The 11087-nt window shown below is 57.6% G+C and overlaps 1 protein-coding gene across 1 annotated transcript; it reads right to left on the bottom strand.

The window, feature by feature from the left end:
* Window positions 1-6291: 6291 nt before the first annotated feature.
* LOC113217117 (uncharacterized) lies at window positions 6292-9926 on the bottom strand. The gene is made up of 10 exons (XM_026436961.2): window positions 9905-9926; window positions 9235-9813; window positions 8953-9078; window positions 8774-8872; window positions 8503-8694; window positions 8341-8412; window positions 8137-8217; window positions 6747-7791; window positions 6413-6512; window positions 6292-6315 (listed from the first exon to the last, which is right to left on the bottom strand). Exons 2-8 carry the CDS (start codon window positions 9250-9252, stop codon window positions 7537-7539), a joined length of 843 nt encoding a protein of 280 aa, XP_026292746.1. The 5' UTR covers window positions 9253-9813; window positions 9905-9926; the 3' UTR covers window positions 6292-6315; window positions 6413-6512; window positions 6747-7536.
* Window positions 9927-11087: the final 1161 nt, after the last annotated feature.

Genomic DNA, 11087 nt, shown 5'->3' on the forward strand with positions numbered 1-11087 from the left:
CCGCCGGGACTAGGCCCCGAGATAGCAGGCCGCTCACTCGAAACGACTACCTCATCGACCAGGAGGCGAAGTGAAAGCCTCGTCGTGGCCTTAATGAATTTGTTGCGCAGGGCGGCGCTGCGGCAGCGGCGACTCAAAACAGGAGCAGGTCGCCGGTCAGCCCGGCCGGCCAGTTTTTGCTCAAGACGGCTGTTGGTAATCGACCAATATGATTTGCTCGTTCGCTGGTTAGTTAGTTAGTTAGCTGCTCGTTAGTTGGATAGTTACAGCCACAAATACACAGCCAGCCGAATACAGAATTCAGAAGCGAGTCCAACCTCTACCTACCACTACCCTCTTTTCGAACCACAACCTACGACTACTCATGGCACAGTCTCCGTCCAACGACTAACCGGGACCCCAGCCAAGACCAAACAGAATGAACTCCGGCCAACTTCGCCGCCGAGATCCGGACCGCTCCGGCTCTGGTCGGTTTGGCGCTGACCTGGGCCGCCACTCTCCGGCCAGTGAACCAAAATAACCAGGAGACGGTGGGGTTGGCGGGGTGGAGCGGGCCGGCCCCCGTCCGCCTGTTCGTTGGCGTTCCACCAGTATGTCCGAGCTTTGCGGGTAACGCAGGGAAGAAGAGTCCTCGATGCTTTTTCGTCTGTTTTCCTGCGTCCGGAGAGCCGCGTATGTCCGCGTGGACAAAGGAATATGCATACGCGAATGTGAATAGGAATGTGCATGTTCATGGCGTATGGTAAACAGGCCGTGTGGGCGGGGAGTCAGTCGGTGGCTGTCTTGCCATTTCCGTTTTCCCCTTCGCGGATTCCACGGGCATAGCCGCATGAAAAGACGATAATTTCTTTTTCAGCAGACTGCGTCACCACAAAAACGCCCACGGATATGGCTGGAACCCAAACGAAGGCTGTAAACAATTCAAGCCGATTGATGATATATGATATTTACTCCAATCGAAAAATACTGCTGCTTAGGGATCTTTCGGAAAGTACGTCCTTCATACCTGCGAAGTTCGCCCTATGCCCATGTGACCACCCATAGCGCCTGGTAGGTAGGCACCATAATACCTGCAGTGCATGTGTGTAGCGGGGTGGCCTACCCCGAGTCTCGCAGGCGCTGAGCACGAGCACCCTGCGAATGATTCTGCGAAAAACGGAAGTGTACTTTACTATCTGACTGATCCCTTTACATTGTATCCGCAGATAAGCCCGAAAAAGTAATTAGTCGTGCGAGAGGCAGAGGCTCCCAGTCTGTCGCGCTGCCATCGTAATCGTGTGCGTCTTGGTCCTCACCCAGATTTTTGACGAGTTCCTTGTCCAGGTCCTCGTCCTCGTCCAGGTCCACCTCCCCGCCCACGTCCGCGTCCTCGTCCATGTTCTCCCTCGTTCTGGTCTTCGTTACGGTCCTCATCCAGGCCCTCCTTCAGGTCCTCGTCCAGGGGTTCGTCCAGGGGTTCGTCCAGGTTCTCGTCCAGATTCTCGTCCAGGTTCTCGTCCAGGTCCTAAGGTCCTCGCCTAGGTTCTCATCCACGTCCTCCTCGTCCAGGTCCTCGTCCAGGAGCCGCCGAGGCACGGCGACCGGAGCCCGACCCCATGGCAAATAATGCATCCGTCTGCGGCGGCGAGCGGCGTCATCAGTTTGGCAGGGGCGTCGGAGCGGGAGGAGGTGGAGGGAGGTAGAAGGAGGGGGAGGGAGGTGGAGGGGTCGCGGAAGAGGTCGCGGGGGAGGGGGCGCGTGGCAGCCGGTGGCGCCCACACGCAGGGCTGCCCGGCCGGCCTTGCCTTGCCTGGCCCCACCCCACCCCCGTCCTTAAAGGCCAAACTCACCCCCACCCACCCACATCGGAAGCGCCCCAAGTGCGCACCAACCCCGACCCCCCCCCCCTCTCAAACAAAACAGGGCACACATTTTCTACCCCCCATTGTTGTTGTCGACTGTCGCGTGACCGGTTGGTTGGGGATTCCGAGTATTAAAGGTCATCGCACTGACGACCAGTAGATGTGCAAGTAAGTGATGCTTTGGCATACCATATGTCGTCAGCCCTCATTAAAGCTCCTTGGTCGTATGGCCGGTGATGGGGCTACCCTACCATCACTGTATGATGCGCCACGGTTCGAGCCGTGAACTTTTGTGCGTGGTTGTTGTTGTTACTGTGCCGCGCATATACCGCATCTCATGCATATGCGTTCGAGATGGTGTCCTACTCGCATGCCCGGGCTCTAGGTAAATGAGTAACAAGCATCGATGTGGTAAAACGTTCACACACGGCGTGTACATGAATTCGGCGTCCTGGTATAATAACGCCGTCCAAATGCTTCGCCATTTTAACACACGGCTCGCGTTTCTGCTGACCCTTTACAGGAAATGCAATCTCACGTAACCCAAGCCGCCGTCTTCTGCAGAGTAGGCGCACCAGGGCAAGGGGTGTTCCCTATCGCTCGTGTTCCGGAACTTTCTTCGCCGGGCGACGACACGTGTCGCTGGTGCAGCTCGACCCATGCTGCTGCATGCTGCAGCGCGCCAGCTCCAAGAAGAGCTCCGAGGGAGGCGCGAGGCCCGCGCGTGGCGGTGTGCAGATAAACCAGACGACAGGCCAGGAGGCCCGGCCGGCCGGCCCACCCATAGCACTCCAAAAACACTCGCTACCCGCGCGTCCGTGAGCCCAACGCCGTTGCACGGCTGCCAGGGGCTGGCCAAGTGGTCGGTCGGGTATCACGCGTCGGGCCACCGCCGACCACTTAGTGTAACCCCGCCTCCCGCTTCCTATCCTAATCCCTCGCTGTCGACTCCACCCATTGTATTGTCCACCTCAAGGCGGCCGCCTCCTCTGAGGTATTTAATACAAGCAGGCGATTAGATTATAAGAGCAGGCTGGCCGGGCAGAGGCGTCGACCCCACCCCACCCCGTGCTCTGAGCCTCGGCCGAGGGGAACATCACTTCAGAAATAAGTGTACTGCGACTTTTAGTAAAATCTGACCAGCTGACTGATAAATGATGGAAATGACTCGACGTAACTGGAGAGGTGGCTGGAATTGATTCAAATAGTGACAGGAACCGCAGGAACCTCTAGCAGTGACTTTCTCCCGAATTTTCCGACTGCCCGGTGACCGAAAAGTGATTTGTCCAGGCCCTGCACATGTGACAAGTCGAAGTAACGTGTGTCCCTCGTGGAGGTGATGTGCACGAGCGCGGCAGTGGGTGCCGGCGGGGGGTGCTCTCTGTGAGCCGCGACGGACACGGACGGTGCGACGGGTCTCTGTTGTACGTGTGGCGATAAGCCACGAGAGGACGGTATATTATATGCAGTAGCCAGCGCTCAGCCAGAGGAGCTGCGGCAAGGCGGGGGAAGCACCTACCCTCACAGACGTCCAGACTGTAGGATGATCTGAATTCGGTCACGGATCTGAACGAAAGCTAGGGGCAGTCCCGATCCAGTCACCGGCGCACCTGTCGTCCACGGACTATTCGCCAACCAATATATTTTGCACCCTCCGTGATGTTTTACAGGTCTCCAACAATCAGCACACTTGTCTCTTCCGCTCCGCACCCAGACCAAGAGACGGAGCAAACACAATCGTTGAGCCGCGACGCCGACGGCGTGTTTGCATAACGAGACCGTCCCACCGCCTCTTGGAAATGGCGCTGTGTGGCGTCCCTCGTGACGCGGCCATGAAACGGCACCGTCACACCGTCACACCGACCGATGATGATATAAAAACTGTACCAAAACTAGTACTCTGGCTCGGGTGGGCCTGAGTCACCCACAGGTGACGAGTGACGACGACGACGACGGTACAGTGGTTTTGGGGAGAGCCTGCGCTCTCTGCCGTCTGATTCAGGAAAGCGTTCAAGAGGGGCTCTCCTGTACTTGCCCCATGAGTGCAACAAGGACGGAGCTATGCGGGAGGTATAGGAGAGTCCCTCTTGAACGCTCTTCTGAATCAGACGACTGGCGAGTAGCAGTAGCGGGAGCGGGCCACCGGGACCGCGGCCAAGGACAAGGACGGGCTGGTGCGAGGCGCGAGCAGGACGGGCTCTGCCGTGCGGGAGGGGGCGGGGGCTACGCTGGCGCCAGAGGGTGTGTGGGGGCGGGTACTTTTAAATAACACACACATGGGCCAGCCCCCCTAGTCTTACTACACCACCTTGGGCCAAGGCCGCCGGCCGGGAGGGAGGGAGGGACGGACGGACGGGACGGCCGGGGGCCGGGACTCTTGAATGGAAAGCTTTGGCGCAGTTTTTGGCGCGACGACGGCGACGGCGAAGACGACTTCTCGCGCGCTTCGAGAGTCTCTCTGCGCGGTCGCATCAGCACAGTGCGCCCCGCCACGGCGGCGGGCCTCGGCCGCCTCGACTAAAAATAGCGGCCGGGTCCGCCTGCTCCTCTCCTCCTCCCAGCAGTCGCATGTACATTGGCGGGGTGGGCGAGTCCATGCGGGTCCTCTTGGAGGCAGATGAGACGGGTGCACGTCGAGACGCCCGCCCGGCCCCGCCCCGCCCCGCCCCAACTGCCGCTGAATGATTTTGACCCTTGGGCGTGGTGGCGGGTGGCGCCGCGGGTGGCGCCCCGATCCCATGGCCGCAGCCGCATCATAGCCCGGCCCGGCCCAGCCCGGATCGCGAGGCGCAGAATAATTGTCGTCCATCACAAGGATGCGGTGCAGCGAAGGGATGGGGGGGAGGAGGGGCCGCCAGGACGGCGCCGTCGCGCACGGCCGGTCAAGCGCCGCCGCCGCCGCCGCCAGCCACCACCCGGACGACATGCGGCGGAGGGTGCGCGACGCGCAGTGGGTGGGCGGTAACATTGGGGTCGTTTGTTTGGCGACGGGGAAGAGGAAAGTTTGGGTTTGCTGCAGGTTTACGAGGTGTACACAAAGTTTCTCGAAGCTTCTGCAGTGTTGGGGCCTGAAAATTCATCCGATTCGATCGCACCTCCTGTAATTCCTTTTCTTTGGTTTCGGGGTCGCGGCATTGTGCTGGTCGTGGCTCCACCGCGGGCCGCAAAAGAGTCGCGCCTCTATTCTGGCACTGACGGCAGACTCCCCGTGTGGGGTGATGGGCGTAGCGCTGTGTATTCGCCGCCGTCAGCGACTTTCTGTTTGAAAATGCACTTTTTCAAACGGCGAGTTTAACTTTGCATCACTCGGACTGGCGTGCCACTTTGCCGAAGCTGCGCGCACACCGTACGAAAAGTGCGCGCCTCTCAAAGTAGGGCATGTGTGAGTGTGGGGTGTGTTGCAAGGAGCCTTCAGCTAAATATATCGCTGTTGACAAATAACCTTTTCATTTTATTTACACTAGAATGACTTCCGCGACTCGCTCATCCGCATCATGGTTCGTACAATGGTCAGTTGCCTCACCAACGTTTGGCAAGATTTAATTTGAGCAGCAGAGAGCCGTACTCGGGTGACCTGGGTGACCGAAGACCGACTTCTACAAGTGTGACAGAATTTGTCAGTTACATTGCTTTGAACATTTTCCTAACATATTTTTGCATTGCAGCACAATTACACTAGGTGAAAACAGTAAAAAATGAATGATGCATTTAAGAATGAATGGAAGTGACAATGGAAATTAGCCTACTAAATGTACAAAACTTAGTCTACTTATGTGGGACACTCCTGTCGCACACCAGGGCATTTACAAATACGACGAGAAAAGCTGAATATCACATTCACTACAGGCGTCGATGATATATGAGAGGGGCTTACGATCTTAATTTAACGTCGCAAAGTATCGAACGGCATTTTTATGATTTCTTATAATTAGCCAAACACAACTATGTAGCCTTTAGCTGAGGAAAAAGTAAGGCCTCGCTGGCAAAAAAGAACAAAAACCATAGCCTAATAGTGTAAAAATATTTAAAAAAACAAATTAAAAAATTGCGGCTAATGAATTGTGCAGGCATTCCGATGCAGACCCTGTTAACGGCACTTGGCCACAAACACTTTGGATTTGGTGTGGCCTTGGACTTGAGATAGGGTAATCCACCGGCACATACACAACATTGACTATCCTATCTCCTATGGCATAGGCCCGCAGGCGCAATTTTCCCGCAGAGCCACTCAGCTTTTATCTTATACGCCTAAAATCACAGCATGTCCATCCTCCTGATAAAAGCCAGAGCCAACGGGGAGTGAGCAGAGCTCATCACGTCATGGGATTTAGAGACTAACGCTCCCTTTCCCTTTTTGTACTTGGCTCGCTATGTTGTAAAGTCTTGTACTCCTGGGCATTGGACAGCATCCCTCGCGTTAACCGGAAGAGCTGCCGAGTAAACTAAACAGCTTCCGGAAGATGAGGCCCTTGACCTGGAACGGAAATAAGGCGTGATCAAGCGGATCAACGAGGGGTCATGAAGTCGGATCTTCTTGACAGTACAACGGGTGGCAACCCCACAACACCCACCCTGAGCAGCAGGCCGACGCCGTCCGTGAGGATCCTCAGCTTCTCGTTGAGTTGGTTGCCCTGGCCACCGCCGCCGCCGCCCCCGCTACCGCCGCCGCTGCTGTTGGAGATGCCGAGGATTGAGCTCAGGTCAGAGCCGCCACCGCCGCCCCCGGCGCCGGAGTCAGCGTCCCCCTAAGCAGGCAGCGTGAGTCACGAGGTCGCGCCCGGGGTGTAGGCCACCCAACGCGCGCGGGCGCTGCGGGGGCTGCCCGCCTCCTGCCGGCCGCCCCCGGCCCCCAGCACCAACCAGCAGCAGTCACTCTAGGCCGGACTAGGGTCCCGGACGACTTACCCCTCCGCCGCCGCCTCCGCTGCCGCCACTGCTGGAGCCCAGGAGAGGCGTCACGAGCCCCAGGATGGAGCCGGAGTCGCTACCGCCGCCGCCGCCCGCTGAGGCCTCACCATCGCCGCCGCCGCCGCCGCCCTGTGTGGAAGCAGCCGCCGGGGTTAGCAGAGGTCGAGTGGCGACAAGCGCTTAATCCGACCAAATAAAATGGTCGGAAAAAACTGAGTTTCGTATGCAAAATTTTCCACAAAAACTAATAGTTTACAAACGCCATGCTTGAATCAAAAATGCTAATAATAATGACAAACTACGCCCACGTGTCGCCCTATTTACAGTCTTATCAAAGTATACGTCGGCTATGTACAGTACTATAATACAAGATCATATGTACAGGAAAGGGTCTGGGAATATATATACAAGGAATTATATACAGTTTGAAAAATCAGAAATATTTACAAACAGAATGAGATACAGTACATTGTGCCACCAAGGCAATTTCATCTGTTAGTGGAAAAATATTCCCGGAAAACAAAAACCGTGTAGCATTGCATGCTTCGAACAGATTTGTTATTTTGCGGCAGCATGTTAGTGAATTGGTCTTAAAACTATCGAGCAGTTAGTGTAGGGGTTAGGCTTCTGCCATTCCGTCCTGCGGAGGACCCCGGGCAAGAAGCGTCACTGACAGAGAGGCTGCGAGCCATCTCCATACTTACCGGTCGGCGTAACGCTTACTTTTAGGCCTAAATTGAAACATTATAGCCTTCTAAAACAAAAGACCTTGCTGAAAAAATAAAGATTATTCTCTGCCATTCGCATGGCATGTAGCGTACACAGACACGCAATGCAAAGGTAAAATTATAAGTATCATGGCAGATAATAAACATCTCGTTGAGTACGCCCCGTCTCCGCTTACTGAGGGTCCACCTGGTCCGGAGAGCCCCGTGGACACCCCGCTCAAGAGCCCGACGAGAGGCGTGAGGGCCGTCAGCACCGCGCCGACGTTGCTTCCCCCGCCGCCGCCCTCTCCGCCCTCCTCTTCGTCGTCATCGCCCTGAAACAGCAAACAGGACAAAATGTAAAACACTATTTCGTTTTTTTAGGTCTGGGCTAACATTGACGCATGTTGTCGAGACAAAAACTGGCCCGCACCGCAGAAAAAAACACACAAAAGTTGGGGGTCAACAAAAAAACAATCACGGCCCATTCCCTCACTCGCCTTGACCGTACAAGAACAAGAAAGTCATGGCAACTAACTGAGCCCAACCAACTAGTGTGCGCACGGGGCCGCACGGCCCCCGTTGGGCTTATTTAGCCATATAGAACCGTTAGATTTACTTCCTCTGATGTTGCCCCCCGTATTTCGCCCTGCGGCCCACGGCCCTCACGGCTCACTCACCCCGGATATGCCCTCCAGCAGCGGCTCGGCCAGCTGGAGCAGCGTGCCGATCTCCAGGGGCTCCTCGCCCGGCTCTGCGCGCTGCACAAAAAAGGGAAGATATGAATTAAGAACAGAGATCGCTTGATTAAGAGTCTAATAAAAATGGAAATGCGGTAGAAACAACGGCCAGCGGTTTGGTGGAAGCCCAACACCGACACTTACCCCGGACAGGCTGGCGAGGATCTGCGGCAGGAGCTGCAGCGCGCCCGATAGATCTGGTGGCTCGCGGTTACCCTGAGCAGAAACAATAATGTCCATTTTATTGATTTTGACGCGGTGTTCTTGTACGACACGGTCGACCCGGTACGCGCGTCCGGTACTCACGATGCCGCTCAGCGAGCCGATGATGGGCAGCACGGTGCCGAGCACCGCCTGCAGGTCGCTGCCGCCGCCGCCTCCCTCCTCGCCGTCTTCGGAGCCCTTGGCCGTCCCCCCGGCCTCGCCGCCCCCGCTGCTCGAGCCCACCAGCGTGCCGATCAAACTCACGATGGAGCCAGAGCCGTCACCACCGCCCATCTGAGAAGAGAAATATTCTTGTATAATTATTAATTAAAACAGTTAGAACCCCGCAGCCCGAGGTCACTGATGAACTCACATTCGGCCCGCTGCTCGAGCCAAGGAGCGGGGCGAGGAGGCCGAGGATGGAGCTGGACCCGCTGCCGCCGCCGCCGCCGCCGCCGCCACCACCACCTCCCTAAGTTCAACAAATTTGTGTGCAAAGGAGGATTTCGTATCTTTGCAAAATTAGTTGAAACAAACGACAGTCCCGCATACCGAGTTGCTGAGGGAGCCGCTTAAGGGCCCGACGCTGGACGCGAGGAGCGGCAGCAGCGCGGGGAGGAGCGAGGTGAGCAGGGGCCCGACCAGGCCCAGGATGGCGCCCGAGTTGCTGCCCCCGGCCTGGATGAAAGAAGAGGGCTCTTATAATCCTCCAGTCTTGAGTTAGCGAGTACCAGAAGCTATAGTCCATGTGGACTGCGCGAGTACCATAGGAAAGTCCCCGTGGACTGCGCAAGTGCCAGAGGGGAATCTCCGTGGACTGCGCGAGGGACTCACCCCGCCACCCATGGCCATCTGGGGCGCTGTGAACGCGATGGGCTGCAGGGGCTGCAAGGCGCCCGGGTCAGCCCCGGTCTGTCTCCGCCGCCTGCGTCGCTGCCGCTCTTGCTGCTGCTGCTGCTGCTGCTGCTGCTGCTGCTGCTGCTGCTGCTGCTGCTGCTGCTGCTGCTGCTGCTGCTGCTGCTGCTGCTGCTGCTGCAGAAAGAGCCAGTCCTGCTCGCGGCGCGCTCTCGCCGCGCCCTGAAAAAGAAATTCACTCACGCCAAGTTTACTTTCGAGGTTGGTGACGCGCGCCCTTACAGAGCGAAGCAGCCCTGGATCGAGTTATTCAGTAGCGTTAGTAGTGCATGCTGCATGCGGGGAGGAAAGGAGAAGAGGAGAAGAGGAGAAGGACCGCGTCGTCCTCCTGGTGGCGTCGTGGCCGAGCCACTCTCCAGAGCGGGTACTCACTGAGCCGCCGCTGCTCGACCCGAGCAGGGGAGTCACCAGGCTGAGGATGGAGCCCGAGTCACTGCCGGCACCTGCGCTCGCACTGCTCTCGCCGTCGCCAGAGCCGCCGTCGCCGCCGCCGCCGCCCTGGGGGGTGTCGAGAGGTGTCAGTAGGGTGTCGACGACAAGGTGTCAGCGCCAGAGAGTACCACTCTCGTCGTCAAAGGTTGCTGCTCACCCCGCCGCCGCCGCTGCTGGACCCGAGGAGGGGCGTGACCAGGCTGAGGATGGAGCCAGAGTCGCTGCCGCCGCCGCCGCCTGCCGACGAGTCATCGCCAGAGTCGCCGCCCTGAAAATGGCGCGCGGACGTTGTGGTTACGACAGGTGGTTGGTCAAGCAGCCGAGATGAAGCGAAATGTCATCGACAGAGTACTCACTCCACCGCCGCCGCCACCACCGCTGCTGCTGGAGCCCAGGAGAGGCGTCACCAGGCTGAGGATGGAGCCAGAGTCGCTGCCGCCGCCCGCGCCGGCGTCGTCCTGAGGGGCGCAAAGCGGAGCGTCAACTTCAACTTCAAAAAGAGTTATCATGACTGCGTGTTCATAGCGAACTGGAGCCGTCAGTCCGTTTAGTCCGCCGCCTGCCGAGTAGGCAGCCCAACGCGCAGCGTGCGCGCCCGGCCGGCATGCAAAACATCCCCCCTTCTTTCTCTCCTCATCGCCGCGCATATGCTCCATTGTTTTTACGAGGCTCATTAAAGAATTATCGAGTGGTTGCACTAGCGGACAGAGAGGACACTTCTCGGTTGACAGTTTAAAAGAGAGTTGACTAGCTTGTGACTTACAAGTCTGAATTGGGGCACAACGGCGCTTGTATAGAAAAACTCCGGTCACGGTACAAATATTCCCCGAGATCTTGCCCACCCTGCACTGCATCTGCCCCTGGGGACGAGGAGGCGGGAGGTCGCCCAAAGAGGACGAAGGTGACGCGGGGTTGGCAGCAGCGTTTGGTCGCGGCCCGCGCCTCATGCAGGCGCCTTCGCCGCTCCTTCATATCGCATTCGGGCCGCGCGCGCACCGGCGTGCGTCACCGTGATTCCCCACCCCTTCTCTCAATCCCCTTCTTAATCTACACACCTGCAGCACACGACCATCTACGCGCGAAACGTCCCGACCATTTAAAAGGGGGCAACAGGCGCGTTGCGATTACGAGTCATGAGCCGTGGAGGAATGACGATACTGTGTGACATACTGTGTGGCATCAAACTTTAAAACGGAAGGGACAAGGCAGGCACCACAATAAAAAAAAAATGGGTTGTCTTAAACGGTAATACAGACACGGCACGACATCGACGCCCAGAGTAGTCATCCGGTGTCCGCCGCTGAGGGGCATCACGTGCGGAACAGCCCCCTCCCCCCTCC

This window comes from Frankliniella occidentalis, unplaced genomic scaffold (genome assembly GCF_000697945.3).
Source record: "Frankliniella occidentalis isolate FOCC.00 unplaced genomic scaffold, Focc_3.1 Scaffold6, whole genome shotgun sequence".
In the NCBI taxonomy this organism is placed as follows: domain Eukaryota; kingdom Metazoa; phylum Arthropoda; class Insecta; order Thysanoptera; family Thripidae; genus Frankliniella; species Frankliniella occidentalis.